We start from the raw sequence: 19,253 nt of genomic DNA on the forward strand, positions 1-19,253 counted from the left end.
GCCAAGATCCTCCCCAGTCCTTGTTAGAGAAAGAGAGTTCTACTGATTTCTTCGTAAGGCTTCACATTCTCCATGTAGTTCTCCAGTATTGGTTTCCAGATATTTTAAGTTACAAAGAAAAGGAAGGATGGAACGGAAGCTGGAGTACAACCTATTTTACATATCTCAAAATTATATCTGACCTCTTTGGAGGTTATTCCAGTGCTGCCACTATGTGTAAATTCCAATGGAGAAAATGTAAACACAACATTAAGTAAGGAGCAGTGTTTTAAAAAGTGAAAAATAACAAGCTATGATTATAACCATGTAAAGATATTTATGGAGCATGCAGAAGGACAAAGAAATTAGCGTAGTATAAATAAAGTTTTCTTTTTATATGTGTCTGATGTATTTAATTTCTTATAAAAAATAAAAATAAATTTTAAATCACTTTAGCAAGAAAATCTAATTAGAATATCAAGAAGAAATTATATCTATATATGAAAAATATATCCACATTTTGATGTGTATGATGATGTGTGTCATCATGACGTGTATGTCAAAACACCCCAAATTAAAAGAAAATAAACAACAACAAAAAAAGTGTTTGTTTCCCAAGTTCCAATTTTTAACTTGAAAACAGAATGGGACATAAAATACTTGGAAAGACTTTAGAAACACTGGAAGTGGGAAGGAACTCCAAAGTCAAGTACTACCTTAAAAGCAAATGCACAAATCTATATTATTTTTAATAAAAATAAGAGCATACCATGCATTCACTGGTTTGGGGGCTTTTGAAGGAGTGGATAAAACTGTTTCCATGCTATTCATTCCTGAATTGTTTTCCTTGGTAGTCAATGCAATCATTTTTCGTTGCTTCTGAGAAAGTTTAACTCCATGAGAAACTGTTTTGCTACAAATTAAACCAATTAGTTTCAGTGGTTTCTTCTGACAAAGTTTAATTCCATGAGAAATCATTTTGCTAGAAATTATATCAATTAACATTAATTTCTGCTTAATAAAGGTTACTGTTAATAATAATGTTTTCTATTTATTTGATGTTATTTTACCATTATTGGATCAAAATGCTCACAAGTTTCAACAATGAAAATATCAGTTTATACTAACAATGATCAAGTAATAGCTACATATGAGCCCTCCAACATATCACAAATTTCAAAAAGAACTTGCATCACAAGCCTTAACTCTTTGGCTTTTGTAGCCAATAGTCCACAATGATCATTTTAGAGTCAAGTTTCTGGGATGTAATACTGTATTCTACAAGAGCGGGATTATCAACTCAACTCTATCTTTAGCACATATTTAAGAAATAATATTATGGAGGCTAAATTGCCCAGAAAAGGATGTATAATTAACTATAACATCAAATGCAGAAAAATAATAAGAAAGATGCAGTAAGTCTGTCCAATTCTTAGGGCAGAAATACAACATGAAATGATCTTTTGTAATGTTTTCAACCAACCCTAAATGTGACTTTGGTGTAGCTCCACATTTTTGTCTACTTTCTTCTATTTCCATGATAGTTCTGAGATCCACAACAGGAGGGCTGACAGGACTAAAAGACATAAAAGGTTACTTTGCAAAGCATTCATTTACCTATAAAGCCCAACCCCCAACTTCACTGAAATGATAAGTGATATGTGAGATTAATAATCAGAGTATAATTTAGATTTATCAGCTGTGAGCCAGCTTCATAAAGGATATTTTGAATAAAAGCTACTTTTATATACACATATATAAATATTAACTAATATATATCCAAAATGTTAAGTGATATAGCACATATACAAATAACAACTAATATGTATCCAAAGTCATAATGTTGTGATACAACTGAAATTCCTATATTTAAAAAAACATTTTTTAAAAAAAGCGAAGCAATAGAAAGTTTCTTAACTAAATTAGGCAGAAAAACTCACCAAAGTTCTAATTAAATTCTTACCTTTAGGTTAAATGAAGCTTGAAAACTACATTCTTTCCTTTCTATTTTTAACAAACAAAACTCATTCTACTGTTTAATATTAACAAAAACAAACATTTAATAGAAAAACTTGGGGATACCAAACAATATTGGAGACCCACCAGAGGAAGTTATACCATAATGACAAAATTCTACAATCATTAGAAATAGATGATTTCTGGCCAGGTGTGGTGGCTTAAGCCTGTAATCCCAGTACTTTGGGAGGCTGAGGCGGGTGGATCACCTGAGGTCAGGAGTTCGAGACCAGCCTGGCCTACGTGGTGGAATCCCGTCACTACTAAAAATATAAACATTAGTCAGGGGTGGTGGCAGGCACCTGTAATCCCAGCTACTAGGGAGGCTGAGGCAGGAGAACCGCTTGAACCTGGGAGGCAGAGGTTGCAGTGAGCTGAGATCATACCACTGCACTACGGCCTGGGCAATGAGGGCGAAACTCTGTCTCAAAAAAAAAAAAAAAAAAAAAAAGAAATAGATGATTTTCGACCTAAATGAAATCTACACTACAGATAAAAATAAGTCAGTCAGGCACAGTGGCTCACACCTGAAATCCCAGCACTTTGGGAGGCCGAGGTGGGCGGATCACAAGATCAGGAATTCAAGACCAGTCTGGTCAACATGGTGAACCCTCATCTCTACTAAAAATACAAAAATTGGCTGAGCATGGTGGCACGCGCCTGTAGTCCCAGCTACTCGGGAGGTTGAGGCAGGAGAATCGTCTGAACCCAGGAGGCGGAGGTTGCGGTGAGCCGAGATCGTGCCACCGCACTCCAGCCTGGGCAACAGAGCAAGACTGTCTCAAAAAAAAAAAAAAAAGTCATATTATTTCATATTAAAGGGAACCTGTTTCCTGTACTTTTTTTCTTTCATCAAAAACAAATTCTACTTATTATTTACACTAGGCAATACTACAAAATGAATGTAGAAATGTTTGTGTATATGTCAATATTGAGAATGTTTATTGCCTATTGCTATGCATTTTGTCAATGAGCATAGTACTGAAATAGCCTAATCTATCTTGTAGACCAGGGTATTTTTAAAACATGTTTAACAAAATATCCTAACATTAGCAATCAGAAGATGTTTCCAGATGTTCTCACATATTAAATATTTACCAATTTGTGTACTTATGCAAAAAAAAAAAATTGAAACTAATTTCTGAACTAAAGTTTAAACCATGAAGCACATAAAATGGAACATCATAATCTTTGTTCCAACTCTGCAAAATATAGCCTATTTCAAAAGAATTAAATAGTCCAGATGATAATATGTCAATTAACAGTTTTAGACTTTATCAACCATTGTAGGCATATAAACATGAAGCACAAGCTCAATTAACATTTTGAAAGAATACTACATTCTAATTACATCTGCTCCTTCATTTAACTTTTCTTTTTCTTTTTTTTGAGATGGAGTCTTGCTCTGTTGCCCAGGCTGGAGTGCAGTGGTGCGATCTGGGCTCACTGTAACCTCCGCCTCCCAGGTTCAAACGATTCTCCCACCTCAGCCTCCCAAGTAGCTCGGATTACAAGAGCGTACCACCACGCCTGGCTAATTTTTTGTATTTTAGTAGAGATGGGGTTTCACCATGTTGCCCAGGCTAGTGTCAAACTCCTGAGCTCAGGTAATCCACCCACCTCGGCCTCCCAAAGTGCTAGGATTACAGGCATGAGCCACCATGCCCAGCCTTCACTTGACTTTTCTAAATAAAGGAAAAAATATATATATAATATAGGCAAGTTAAAAGGATAGTATAACATTAAATTAATATCCTCTGAAAATTAACTGAATAGTTACACATTTTGTGAAATTTTAAATACCCCTTCACATGCTCTGAGAGATAAAGTCTATGATTGACAAAATTGTCTTCCTGTGCAGCATTTTTAACCAATACATATTATCTAAGAAATAACTGCTGATACTAAGTTTCTCTCTATATACATAAAACATAGTATTTGCTACTATTCACTGATGATAATACAAAGGCAACTAAATTTTGCCTGGGGTTGGTTGCGGGGGAAGCCTATTATAGCTGGTTAGCAATTTGTAGGTATTTAGGCAATTTTCTGTGCATTAGAAATTTATATTAATATTTCTTAAATGTTCATCATTAAAAAATTAAATTGCATTAAAAATGAATGACATTTCTCAAACTAACAGTTATAGAATAAAATAAAAATCCTACCTGAAAGAACCAGCAACCCAACTGGCAGAGCTGGTAGTATCAATTCTGTTACTGGGAATGGGCTGTGGAGCAGATATTTTAAGTATTGGTGACTTTTCCCATGGTTTTAAATCTTCCCTAGAATACACAGGAGATGTACCATTAACATACGGTTTGACTTTCGCCTGGGGAGAGAAAAAAAATAAAAAAAGTTAACAGGCACCTAGAACAGTAACTAACACATAGCTGGTACTTAATAAATATTAGTTACATTATAATGAAGAATAAAATCTTATGACAATAAGCCATCTAGTATTTTCAAATCATGTTCTACAGTTTTGTGCCTTAGCCAACTCTCAAATCACATTATTGACTATAACTGAATTATTATGAGCTTTGAAAATAATTTTTAGGGAAACTAGTTTGCATATTAAATCTCTACACAAATAGTTAACATGCAATATATAAAAGTTGTACAAATAAGACATGAAGCAGTAATTTTAAAATTAATATCCATGGCTTGAATATGAAACAAAATGAACGTTTTGTATAAATGTCATATAATTCACTCTGATGTAAAGTACTGTGAATAAAATTAAAGTCAAATAATACTGACACCTTGAAAGGAACCCTAAAACTATTGCTATTGTAATATGTCAAGGAAGTTATTAAAATGATACGTCTACTTCCAGGATAGATTCTTCTGTTATTGTAAATCACTCACAATATACCCTGAGCCTTCCTTTAAACCTCAATTGTCTTACAGACCAACCTTAGTGTGAAAATATAAATTGCCCCCAAACTTCTATCCTATATTTTAAAAAAAATCAATCCTGGCAGGGCACAGTTGCTCACATCTGTAATGCCAGGACTCTAGGAGGCTGAAGTGGGTGGATTGCTTGAGTCCAGGAGTTCGAGACCAGCCTGAGCAACATGGCAAAAACCCATCTCTACTAAAAATATAAAAAAATTAGCTGGACGTGATGGTGCGTGCCTATAATCCCAGTTACTCTGCCGGCTTAGGTGGGAGAATCACCTAAGCCCGGGAAATCAAAGCTGCAGTGAGCTGATACTATACCACTGCACTCCAGCCTAGGCAACCAGAGTGAGAGACCCTGTCTCAAAAAAAAAAAAAAAAATCAAATCAATCCTTGAGGCCTAAAAGACTCTAAGAAGAAAGGGTAAACTTCTGTTGTCTTTTGAATTCCTAGAAGTTCCGATACGTTTTGTGGATGTGTAGTGGTTACAGAAAAGTGACTCTATCTCTATTCAGTTACACATTTTTCTCTAATAGGTTAACAGCTATGGAATCAAATGTTAAGGAGTGTCTAAGAAATGCCCTCCCCAGAGCTGATTAGGCTAGGAATCCTGCAGCTTAATGTGCTAGATTAGGAGAAGAACTCAAATCATTTCCAAATTGTTTTACTCCAGTTAATACCCTGGAGGAAAGAGACTGCGAACTTTGAAAGTAGGCTTATTTTCGAAATCATTTGCCTTGACAATTTTTAACTGATGTTAATTGACATTTCACAAGATAAATTTCAATAATTTAGCTACAAATATATTTTTTCAACATGTCTACAGTGTTATTATATTTTACATCAACATTATATTTTAGTTGCACAAAGATTAGAAATAACATCATAAAGGGCTCAAAACTGCCATTACAATCTCTAAAACTAGAAATGTTGTGCAAATTTAAGAAAACTAACACTATATTTGTGATTCTTATATACCAACCTGGAAACTGTTTTAAAATTAGGGCAAAAATAAGGAAATATTAAAGATAAACCATCTATAAATCTAAAATCTGAAGGTAAGGAGGTAGTGCTTCAAAAAACAAACCTCAATCTTATCTGAATGAAATCCTGTTGTGAAATCAGGGGACTGTAAATCTCTAGGACTACCCACTCCTGCATAGCTTCCTTCAGAGTCTGATGTCAACAGTTCTGGAAGAGATTCCACAGAATTGGTCTTACCAGATTTTAATAATCCTAAAACATGAAATTAAAAAAAATTAAACACATATGCATTAAACATATATGCATTACATTCCATGAACCAGAGAGCTAAAAGCTTTCATTTATCCAGATTTAGTAACATTCAAATTATATTTATGGTATAAAAATCTTAACAATTCAAGTTAACTGGAGAAAGAAATCAGTTTAAGTGAAAAACTGAAATGGAAGAGATTCTAAAACAATAATTTTATTCATTACAATCACACACCAATTGTGTAATGAACCTGAGGAAGATAGTTCTTTGGGATCTGCTCTAAAAAGTGATTGAAAATATTTTTGTCCGCATAAGAGACAAAGGAGAAAGGGAAAATAATTAAAATCCAGACCTCTTTTCCCTTTCTCATCTGTCTCTTGATACAGTGGTCTCCGCACCCAAGCAAGGGGGTATGTGGGAGGAACCCTGTGGCCTTTTTGCCTCTCACTTAGCCAGCTGACTGACCCCATAGCAGAGGCTCCCGCAGAAGACGACTGTGGCCTGTTTGAAGTGTGTTTTTCCCTGAAATCTCTGGCTATTGAGAGCTCGCTTGAAGCAAGAGGGTTGTTGTGAAATGTATATATCATTTCTTCTCTTAGGCAAGCTAAATGCCTGGCCTCATGCCACACCTGGTATCCAGGTTCAAACTTTTGCTTAGATTCACATGTCCATTTCCACACATTTCAAATTTCTTAGAATCTAAATGAAGTACCAAAATAAGCTATAAAATAAAGATGTTATCTAACTTGTAACTAAAAGCTGTATAATTGATTTAAAAATAAAACCTACCATCTCTTATACATTGTTCTCTTTAAAGTAAATCACCTTAACAAGCTAAATGTTTCTTTTATTGTTATCACTACAATTTGGAAAGAACATTTAAACATTTTTTTTGCCACACAATCTTTTTGAATTTTTTTTTTTTTTTTTTTTTTTTTTGAGATGGAGTCTTACTCTATCGCCCAGGCTGGAGTGCAGTGGCGTGATCTCAGCTCACTGCAACCTCCACCTCCAGGTTCAAGTGTTTCTCCTGCCTCAGCCTTCCAAGTAGCTAGGATTACAGGCATGCACCACCATGCCCGGCTAATTTTTTTTGTATTTTTACTAGAGACAGGGTTTCACCATATTGGCCAGGCTGGTCTGGAACTCCTGATTTTGTGGTCCGCCCGCCTTGGCCTCCCAAAGTGCTGGGATTACAGGCGGGAGCCACTGCGTCTTGCCTCTTTTTGAATATTTTTAAGGCTGGCAAATCTTCATCGAAGAGAATACATCTAATATTAGAACACTCTCAAAAGTCAGTTAGAAATAAATCCAGAAAAAAAGAGGACAATTAATGTGGCCAACAATTACTTCTGGTCAAAAACAGTTTTGCTGAATGCCGTTTGTCTAACTTTAAGATCGACACAGATGTTAAGCTTTTACGCAACTGTCTTTGATGAAATTGGCCTCATACTCAAATTTTCTTCCTTAACAGGTCTTTTTGGCCTCCAGTTAAATCTGACCTTTTAGTTATCTTTGACTACAGATATCTTGGCCACAGAAAGAACAGTACACCAGTAAAATACGGACCTGGAATCAAGAGAACAAATTTTATTTCTTTTGGTCACTACTTCAAATCACTTATGTTTTTTGAGCTTCTTTCCTTAGGTTTAAAGTAAGGGACATAAATTATTTCATTACTAATGTCTCTTCTAGCTCTGAAATTCTAAGATTCTAACACATATGGTAACAATAACATTATTTAAAACAAACCAAATATCTGCTTTTCCATAAGTCATTTAGGTGACTGGAAAGTCATTACTTTCAAGACTGTCTATCCATTATTCATCCTTCCATCAATCCACCCCTGCCTCCTTCTAAACACTAATGGTAATTCATACAACACAGAGAACACAGAGTCACAGAATTTTAAATTTAGAAAAGTCCTAAGATAATAGCTTTCCCATTTACTAGGTCTCCTGATTCCTATTTTCATTGCTTCATAAATAAATTTTAGGCATATTATCTATCCTTTTTTTATCTTTATGTTATCTAAAACTATTCTTGACATTATTCCTTTGAGCTTTAGTGAACATATCAAGCACCTAATTTGAAGCATCTCAGTAAACATAAAAAAAAAAAATCCTTCTTCTTTGCCCTGCCTAACAAGCTTTTTTTTCCAAAGGGACACAAAACAATGTACTCTTCTATTTTTCAAAGTTGTTTGTATACAGCTGATTGACTATGAAGTACTGTTAGTAGAAACTGTACTAGGTTATGCCTTAGTGCTATAGACAAGAGTAACCTACCATTTCTGAAAGCCATAGTGTAGTCTCATTATTTTATAGTCACAATTCATGTTTTATCTAAAGAAACTACTAAAACGTATATAGTTTAATCTAGATCAGATGAATCTAGAATGTGAGACAGTCTATAACACAATTGGACTGACCTTTTGGAAAAGAGAAAACAAAAAACAAAAAAGTACAGCAGTGCTACACTAGTTAGAAGAGACTAAAGAGATACTAATAAGCAAAGATAATATGAACCTTGATAGAATACTAGTTTTTTTGTTAATGTTAAAAAAAAAAGACTATAAAAACATTTGTCAACAATTAGGAAAATGTGGATATGAAGTATAATACTAATTAACACTAATTAATCTCAATTGTCTCAGGTATGATAATGGTATTGTGGTTGTGTAGAAGAGTATTCCCATCTTAAAGGATTCATATTCAAGTATTCGGGGGAAAAGTATCATGTCTACAACTTATTCCAAGTGGAACAATTTTTTTTTAAGTCTCTGTATTGTGTGTGTGTGTGTGTGTGTGTGTGTGTGTTTGTGTGTGTGTGTGTAACACATGGAGGAAAGAGGAGACAGTAAGCAACAGAGTCTGCAAGAAAATGCAAATGTGACGATAAGTTAACAATAAATCTGGATAAAATGTACATAGGTGTTCACGGTATTTTTCTTTCATCTTTTCAGTAAGTTAAATATTCTCAAAAGAAAAAACTGGGGAAAAATATTTTAGAAAAACTACATAACCTGACCTTTACTTTCAAACAGGCTCACATAATGCCTAAATACATTTTATATTCTACTACCAGATTACAACCCCCTTATGCATACGAATGGCATCTTACTTGGAGTACTGACATATTTAAATTGAATCGACATGATAATAGTTATCTCTGTCATGTTTTGCCAACCTCTAAACCCCTATGCCACTGGAAAGAGTAGTCTTTCTAAAAACAAATCTCATCCAGTCACATCCTGTTTCAAATCATCAACAGCCACCCATAGCCTTTAGAATAAAACACAAATTCCTTAGTTTGGCATATAAGAGCCTCCAAAATCTGACCCTATCCAACCTATCTCCTATACTGAACTACATGCACAAGAAATGTGCAACTCTTTCTCTTGCTGCTAAGCTTGGGAACACATTGCCCCCTTTGCTTAATATACCTATCTGCCTCCTTTTCTTAGATAACTTCATTCTTCAAGACTCAGCTCAGCATTGCTTTCCTCTAAGAGGACTTCCCTGATCTCAGATTAGTTTGAGTACCTCTTTTGTGCTCCCAGAGCAAACTTCAACTGGAGTACTTACAATAAACTATCACTTTTGGTACCTCCACAAGGACTGTTTATTTCAGTAGCCCCGGCAGATGACATACGTGAATAGAGACATAGAAGATTAGAACTGGAAATACATGCTCACTTTCCACGAACCTGTAGATGATGGACTCTGAATAATATCTGAAAGGTTATAACCTCCAGAACTATCTGAACGTTTACGTGGCTTCTTTTTAGCTTTTGTTTTTGCTTTCTTGAACATAGTTTCCCTAGGAAAAAGCAAACATAATTTCAGCAGTGTTTAGGGAGGCAACTAAGATAAATGCACTTATTTAACCCAACATGTTTAACCTGAAGGCTACTTTTTTAAATATTTACACTTTCAATTTGTTATACCTACAGATAGTAATTATGTATTTACTTTGTATTATACCAAGGTTAAGAATGAGCATAACTACCTATTTCTTTTGTCAGAATTTCTCAATTTCATCTTCCAATACCAACACAAAAGTGTCATATGTCCAAGATGAGAGTGAAGGGACACAGTGGAGAAAAGAAGGAAGAAAAGGAGGAAAAGAAAAAAAAAAAAGAAAACAGCTTACGAATGATTTTGTTCCATATTTATTTCTTCTTTCAAGAAGATATCTCCATCTTCTACTTCCAAATAGCTAATATCTGGTCCATCTTGATATGGTGTAATGACTCTTCTATCCATTGCTGGAATCTGCAGAATTGAAGATATCACTTTTCAAATACAAAATCTGTGAAGTTTTTTTTTTTTTTTTTTTTTTTGTGCACACGTGGCTCTTGCCATGTTGGCCAGGCTGTTTGGAACACCTGGCCCCAAGCAAACCTCCCATCTTGGCCTCCCAAAATGCTAGGATTATAGGCATAAGCCACCACACCCAGCCTAAAGATGTTTTTTAAATTATGTAAGATATTCCATTTTTAATATGTGGTGACATTAACTAGAACAGCCTTGAATACTCAATAACTTCCTAAATTTACAAGAGGGGGTTAAATTTTGATTCAATTCAATAAAAACTTTATTCCATAAACCTGCCAAAAAAAGAAACTTGAGAAAAAGCTCCGCTTTATTATTAAAGACAGATTTATTCATTTCTTAGGGATCATATGAATTCATGTTTTTGCACTGTCCTGACCTCTGGTAAATAACAAAAGACTTACTCTGAAGCTTTCAGTAACTTTCATTTATAAAGAAATTAATAAATATTAACTTTATTATTAAGTATCTTGAATTTTGACTATCATATGTATCTGTGAGATCTGTAAAGGAATCCTATATCATCAGTTTTAAAAGATCCTAATGTACTAGAAGTCATTAGGAAACTATTCCATTAATAAGTCTGATCTAATATACTGCTTAAGCTGGTAATATTATAGCCGCGAAAATCTTAAAACATAAACCTTACCATTTTCCGGTAAAACTCAGAAAGATCCTTCAAAACACCATCGCTTAAAACATCAAGAGACCTAAAATATAGGAACAAAATTCTATCTTAAGATTCAAGTGACTTGACAACTGTCAAGTTGCTCACATACGTAGATATTTCATATTGCTAGATAAGTAACAAAGTTATTTTTTAAGCATTATATATAGCAGTTGCTACAAATTCCTTTTGGAAATAGATGTGGTTGTATATTACATATTTCAAATAAACAGCAAAGCAAACATATTACACAAATATCTTGAATAAAACTCAAGCAACTCTTTTTTTTTTCTTTTTTTGAGATGGAGTCTCACTCTGTCACCCAGGCTGGAGTGCAGTGGTGCAATCTCAGCTCACTGCAACTGCTGCCTCCTGGGTTCAAGTGATTCTCCTGCCTCACACCCTCCCAAGTGGCTGAGACTACCAGGCACACACAACCACGCCCGGCTAATTTTTGTATTTTTATTAGAGATAGGGTTTCACCATCTTGGCCAGGCCGGTCTTGAACTCCTGACCTCAGGCGATCCACCTGCCTTAGCCTCCCAAAGTGCTGGGATTACAAGCATGAGCCACCACACCCAGCCTCAAGCAACTATTATAAATAAATGTACAAAGAATCTTCTCTACTTCATAAGAGTTTCATAAAAATTAACTAAATGAATCTATGTAATGCTTTTAGAACACCGTCTAGCACATAGTTAATAGTCATTACTACTGAAGTAAAATATAAAAATAAACTAAATAATGAAGCTTTAAAATAAAAACTGACACCAGGAACTCTAATCTCAAATTTCTGTGTTCTCATATTCTCACCAATGACTTTATAGGAAGTAAAATATTTTGACCTTATATTTTTAAAAAAGTATACATTTATTTCATTTCAAAAAGATCACTGTTAAAAACATTCAAAAGTTTTCAAGAGCTCTCTAATTCTAAAATGTACATAACTTCTAAATCATCAGCATTGATCAAATTCTTTCCATCCAGGTAAACATCATTATTCACATTTAAATCACTAATAATATCTGCTATTATATATAAATATCTCCTTTTGCAACAATCATACAACATATGCACCTCACCTACCTTGCTTCAAGTAAAGCTGCCATATTCAATCCTATAAACTGTAAACAAGACAGTTTCAACTGTTTTGCACTATACATTGCTGCAAATTCCAGTAGCATAGCAGCATTCTTCAGGGTAACTACAAAGAAAGAAAAGATTTGCAAAATTAGATAAAAGGCACATTACCACAGCAAAATAAAATACATTTATGTCTAAAGCTGTACGATTTGAACATTTGGAATAAAGAAAAAAAAATTTCTTGCCAAAAATAAGTTAATACTGGGGCAAATATGTAACTCTTCCATCCCAATATGCCAAAGTAATTTCAAAAGATTGGCTATGAGGAAAAATAAGCTCACACACAAGCATATTCTAAGCAAAACAGAATACAGAAGGGGCATAGTGCCACCCAAAAGCAAACACATAAGAACTGACAATCTTCCACCTAACATTTTCTGAATATTTTTAAAAAGCTTTCATTAATGAACAACTTTCCTTTCCATTTACATAGCAGTTATTCCCTCTTCCATAAAACTAAAAAAGATATAAAACTAAGAAAAACTGATGAAATAATTCTATTAAATATATTGAGTTATCTATCAGAATTCATGTGGCTGTATATATATACATGTAAGTATATAAATATATACATATTTTGAAAATATGTACATCACAATCTTACCATAATATTCTTCACACCAGTGAAAAATCTGGTATACTGCGCAAAAGATTCTGGATTTAGTTACAATTGTAGTAACATTATATATAAAGTACCCATTTTCCTAGAGACTCTCCCAGAATATTCTACCTACATAACAGGTAACTTTCAGCTTCCTGTTCCCTCCACTATTTTTCTTAATTACTCTATCAGTACCAGCCAATAGGGAAACACAGTTGTTTCCTACATCTGGCTTCTTGCATTTATTTTTCTTTCTCACCTGTAATTCTATCAAAAGTTGCAACTGCAGTCAATAATGGTCTCTGTCTCACTCCTGACTAATCTACATTTTCAACTAATGATGAACAGAGAAATGGAAGAAATGATAAAATTAGATCATATAAAAACTTCTTTAGAGTTGTTCACATGGGAACAAGTATCCACATATTCCTAATAATCAGAGACCAAAGGGGGTGGTAGCCTCCTTTTCCTAGGTTCTAGGAACATCAAGGAATTAATAAAGGCAACTGTGCAGCCAGAGCCATGAAAGAACACTGAGGAAGAAGACCAGCAAAGGCAACTGTACAAGTGTAAAATATCACTTATATGTATGTCTTATACCTGTTGTATGCTGTGTCCTTTATTTTAGAATATTTTTCTTTTCTTGCTTAAAAGGAGATCAGGGCTGTTGTTCTCTATTTAATAACCAAGGAGTAGACAGTCTACAGTGCTCAAGAAAAGTGAGAACTAAAATGCCAAAGCCAAGACAAACTCCTAGCAAGTATGAACTAGAAAAAATGGACAGGAATTCCCTTCACACTTCTTGAAGTAGCAATAAAGCAGAACAGATATAAGATTAGAAAGTCAAAAAGGCTGTCAGATGGAAGCTAAGGAAAGTTAACCTTTATTCTAGAGTAAGCAATTATAAATATGTAAACGGGGGAAGATGTAACTACTTCCTACAGAAAGCTTAAAGAAACAGAAGTAGACAGGAGAAAGAGCATTTAAAACACTACTGTGACACTACCCAGAAGGAACAGATAACAGTGGCCTCAACTGCATAGTAACAGTGAGAACCCAAAGGTAGGTGAAATGTGACCAACATAGTTAAAAGGAATAAGTTTTGACAGCTGAATGAATTTGAGTGTCAGGGCCAAAATAATAAAGAAAAACTCATTTTGGATTTCAAAGTACAGTGTTCAGGAGGATAGCCATGAAATTAACTAAGATAATGAAGAGAGCAAAAAAGAAGAGTTCGAGAAAAAAAGAGATGTGCTTTGTTCAGATATATAATGGGAAAGTTAAATTTTTAAAATTGCTGCAAATAGTAGAAAATGGGTAGCTAAAAACACCTAAAGCCAACATCAGGGCAAGAGTACAAAAATTTCACTTTTAAACTCTCACCCATGAAATTAGCAAATAAATCTGACACCATCTTTATTCTTCAAGGTTTTATGACATTTCAATAAAAAATATTACATTTCATTTCTAAGTCATATATATTTTCACATATTTCTAAAACAAGAATTCACTTACAAATGATGGCATGTAATAATTTACATATTTTGGCAGGTTTTCATGGTACCAAAGAAAGGTCTATTTTACCATAAGTGGAATCATAAAGTCAATAAAGTACAGTAATCCTTGATGAACCTGAAAACATATTAATACTCAAACTCAAAATTACTCACGTTTTTCAGTTAATGCTACTTCACAAATCTCTTTCAACCGGGTTATGAGAAGCTGATCAGCCACCACAAGAACACTACAAATAAAATCTACATTTTGAGATTCTAAAAAAAGAAAGAAAACAAGCATCACTTTTTCTTTGTATACATTATACCTAGAAAAAAAATTTTGAAGTAATTAGTACACTAGAAAAGAGATTTAAGATTATTTTCTAAATGTTGAAAGGGTAACCATAATAAAAAGTAAGTACATCAAAATATATTTCTATTTTTTAGGTAGAAAGCTGACAAAATTACACCAAAATGTCTTGATCTCACACTAGGACCATAAAATGGCCAACTTAAATTGATCACTTCAGTCTAGAAGGCTACTAGAATGCCTGACTTGTTTATAATCTGCCATGTTGTTAGAAAAACACTTCTCAAGCTAATACAAAGAGGGAAAAGTCAAATCTCAGCATCACACTTAATATATACAGGGTGGAGAAATAATGCTCTTATGCTTTCTTATTTAAACCAAAATTTGTCATCTAAGAGTGCTTTTTTGTAACTATTGGACTTCCTTAATTTAAAACAACTTTCTTGGGCCAGGTGTGGTGGCTCACGCCTGTAATCCCAGCACTATGGGAGGTGGAGGCAGACGGACCACTTAAGACCAGGAGTTTGAGACCAGCCTGGCCAACATGGTGAACATATCTCTACTAAAAATACACACATTAGCAGGGCGTGGTGGCACATGCCTGTAGTCCCAGTTACTGGGGAGGCTGAGGCACGAGAATTGCTTGAACATGGGAGGCAGAGGTTGCAATGAGACGAGATCACGCCACTGCACTCCAGCCTGGGCAACAGAGTGAGACTCCACCTCAAAAAAATAAAAAATAAAACAACTTTCTTGGACCTAAGTACTACTAATGGCTTTTTGCCCCTGAGCCACTGCCAAAATAACAACATAAATTGAAAGAAAAAAATAACAGAGGAAGAGAGGAAAGGGAAAAAAAGATTAAGAAGAAAAAAACACGACATAGAAAACAGCTTTAAAATACGAGACAAAGATGAAGTCACTAGGAATGACAGACTAAGAGCTTCTAATCCTCTCCCCTAAAAAAAAACAGACAACTGTGGAAAATTGTCATAATCAACTTTTCCAGAATTCTGGAAATCAGCCAAAAGCTTATAATAATCTAGGAAGTGTTTACTTAAGAAAAGCAGTTTAATCTTGTTAAGAACAGTGGGATTCAGGACACTGCAGCCTTTCCTGTTCAGATCTTCCTCTCCCCTCCTCCACAGTAGTACTGAAAACCAACAGCTCCATAATCATAGGGAATCACACTGACAGCCTAGTAGCCACAGAAGGAGACAGAACAGTTGTAGAGCAATAGTATCCTTATTTGACCTGTCTGCTAGTTCTCTGAAAATCCCACTAGAATGCTTATCTTTATTTGACCTGACATAAAGCTTGCCCAGTGACAACAGCCTTTTATATGGGGGCAAACAATTAGCAATAAGTAAAGTAAAGATATTGAATTAGTGATCAAAAAACTTCCTACAAAGAAGAGTCCAGGACCAGATGGCTTAATTGGTTAATCTGACTGAATATTTAAAGATGAATAATACAATTGATGAATTAATACAAGATAAATTAATACAATTCTCCACAAACTCTTCAAAAAGTAGAAGATGAAGAACACTTCCCAACTCAGACAAGGAGGCCAATATTATGCTGATTCTAAAAACAGACAGGGACATCACAGGAAAACTAAACCAATATCCCTTACAATTAAAGATGCAAAAATCCTCAAAAAACGCTAAGAAACTAAATCCAGTAACATATAAAAAGGAATTATACAACATGACCTAACAGAATAAATCCAAAACGAAAGGATGATTCAACATATGAAAAATCAATCAATATAATACACACAAATAAAGTATAATAAACACACGGCCATCTTAAGAAACAGAAAAACATTTGACAAAAATCCCACACCCTTTCATGATAAAAACACTCAATAAACCAGGAATAGAAATAATCTTCCTCAACCTGATAAATGGCAACTACAAAAAACCCACAAGTAACATCCTAATTAATGGTAAAAAGGCTGAATGCTTTTTCCTAACATCAGAAACAAGACAAGGATGACCACTGTTGCCACTTCTATTCAACAGAGTACTAGAGATTCATCTAATCAGGGCAATTAAGCAAGAAAAAGAAATAAAGCACACCCAAATTGGAAAGGCATAAGTAAAACCATCTCTATTTGCAGATGACATGATCTTGCATATGGAAAATCCTAAGGAATCCACTAAAAAAACTACTAGAATTAGTGAACAAGTTCAGCAAGGTTGCAGGATATAAGATCAATATACAAAAATCAATTGTAATGCTAAACACTAGCAAAGGACAATCCAAAAATAAAATTTAAAAAATTTCCATTTAAAATAGCACTAAAAATTCTTAATAATTTTTAACTAAGAAAGAGCAAGGCTTGTACACTGAAAACTACAAAAATCATTGAAAGAAATTAAAGACTTAAATATATAGACTTAAATAAATGGAAAGACAGCTGGTGTTAATGGATTACAAGATTTAAATATTAAAATGACAATAATCCTCAAGCTGATCTACAAATTAAATGTGATTTGTATTAAAATCCCAGCTGCCTTTATTGCAGAAATTGGCAAACTAATCCTAAAATTCACAGGAAAATGCAAGAAACCCAAAATAGCCAATACAGTCTTGAAATAGCAGAACACAGTAGGAAAACTCACATTTCCCAATTTCACAACTTACAACAAAGCAATGGTAATCAAGACACTGCTGTACTGGCATAAAGAGAGTTCAGTGAAATAGAACTGAAGAGTACAGAAATAAAACTTTAAATTTATTGTCAGTTGATTTTTGACAAAGGTGCTAAAACAATTCAATGGGAAAACAAATGTCTTTTCAACAAATGGTACTCAAAAAATAGGACATACAGATGTAAAAGAATAAACGTGGACCCATACCTCACAACAAATACAAAAAAATAACTTAATAAGAATGGTGGTTACTAGAGGTTAGGGAATTAGGGTAATGGGGAGATATTGGTCAGAGAGTACAAAATTACAGTTATAAGATGAATGAATAAGATCTAGAGACCTTATATACAGCATGGCCACTACACTGATAATAATGTACTGCATACTTGAGATTTGCTGAAGGACTAGATCTCAAGTACTCTCACCACAAAAAAAAAAAGGTAATTATGTGAGGTGATGGATATGTTAATTAGCTTGATTGTGGTAATTATCTCTCTCTATATATATAAATATAGATATTATATATATATATCTCAAAGCATCATGTTATACACTATGACTACATATAATTTTTACTTGTTAATTACACCTTAATAAGACTGGGGGGGAAATTAATTCAAAATGGATCAAAGACCTACAAGTGAGAGACAGAACTATAAAACTCTTAGAAGAAAACATATAGGGTAATCATCATGACCTTGGATTTGACAAACGAATTCCCAGATATGACACCAAAAACACAAGTAACAAGTCAACATAGACAATTTGGACATCATGAAATGCCTGTAATCCCAGCACTTTGGGAGGCTGAGGCAGGAGGATCACTTGAGCCCAGGAGTTCCAGACCAGCCTGGGCAATATAGGGAGGCTCTGTCTCTAAAAAAATTTTTACAAATTAACCAGGCATGGTGGTGCACAGCTGTAGTCCCAGTTACTTGGGAGGCTGAGGTGGGAAGGATCACTTGAGCTCAGGACGCCGAGGCTGCAGTGAGCCATGACCATGCCACTGCACTCCAGCTTGCCCAATGGAACAAGACCCTGTCTCAAAAATAAAAAAAAAATTAAAAGTTTTTGTTTTAAAGGACACTTCATCAAGGAAGTGAAAACAACTCAGAGAAGGAGAGAAAATACTTGCAAATCATATATCCCATAAGGGACTAATATCCAGAATATATAAAGAACTCTTGCAACATCATAAAAAAACAAATAATTGAGAAAAAAAGTGTCCAAAGGATTTGAGTATGTATTCAAAGAAGATATACAAATGACCAAAAAGCATATGAAAAGACATTCAACATCATTAGTCATTAGTGAAATACAAATCAAAACCACAATGTTGCATAACTTCACACCCGTTAGGATGGCTATAATAAAAAAGGTTGATATTAGTAAGTGCTTGCAAGGATGTGGAGAAACTGGAACCCTCACACTGTTAGTGGTAAAGTTAAATGGTACAGCTAGCCACTGTGCAGTTTGGCAGTTCCTAAAAAATTAAACAGATGACCCAGCATTTCCGCTTCTAGGTATATGCCCAAGAAAAATGAAAACATAGGCCCACGCAAAAACTTAGGCATCAGTGTTCACAGCAGCATGATTCCTAATAGACAAGAGGTAAAAACAACCCCAACATCCATCAACTGATGAATAAATGTGTTATATCCATACAATAAATATTATTTGGCAATAAAAAAGAATGAAGTGTTGGTACCTGCTACAACACGGATAAATTTTTAAAACATCGTACTTAAGTAAAATAAGTTAAATATAAAAGGTCACATGTTGTTTGATTGTATTTATACAAAATGTCCAGAAGAGGCAAATCCATAGAGACAGAAAACATAATAGGGGTTTTCCAGGGACTGGGGATAAGAGAGAGTGGGAAGTGTCTGCTAATGGGTACAA

The 19,253-nt window shown here is 34.3% G+C and overlaps 1 protein-coding gene across 4 annotated transcripts in view; it reads right to left on the reverse strand.

Moving 5' to 3' along the window:
• IBTK (inhibitor of Bruton tyrosine kinase) overlaps positions 1-19,253 on the reverse strand; it is a 78,006-nt gene that overhangs the window by 20,100 nt on the left and 38,653 nt on the right. For 3 of the 4 annotated variants that reach the window (XM_019029972.4, XM_055392024.2, XM_055392023.2), the window contains 9 exons: positions 14,556-14,657; positions 12,228-12,345; positions 11,124-11,184; positions 10,293-10,414; positions 9,847-9,959; positions 5,988-6,136; positions 4,164-4,327; positions 1,463-1,555; positions 749-892 (listed from right to left, as the gene is read on the reverse strand). In XM_019029972.4, coding sequence (XP_018885517.2) covers positions 749-892; positions 1,463-1,555; positions 4,164-4,327; positions 5,988-6,136; positions 9,847-9,959; positions 10,293-10,414; positions 11,124-11,184; positions 12,228-12,345; positions 14,556-14,657 — 1,066 coding nt within the window. The remainder of the gene's footprint in view (positions 1-748; positions 893-1,462; positions 1,556-4,163; positions 4,328-5,987; positions 6,137-9,846; positions 9,960-10,292; positions 10,415-11,123; positions 11,185-12,227; positions 12,346-14,555; positions 14,658-19,253) is intronic. The other variant, XM_019029973.4, reaches the window with a different exon arrangement.

The sequence above is a fragment of the Gorilla gorilla genome, chromosome 5 (genome assembly GCF_029281585.2).
Source record: "Gorilla gorilla gorilla isolate KB3781 chromosome 5, NHGRI_mGorGor1-v2.1_pri, whole genome shotgun sequence".
Taxonomy (NCBI): Eukaryota; Metazoa; Chordata; class Mammalia; order Primates; family Hominidae; genus Gorilla; species Gorilla gorilla.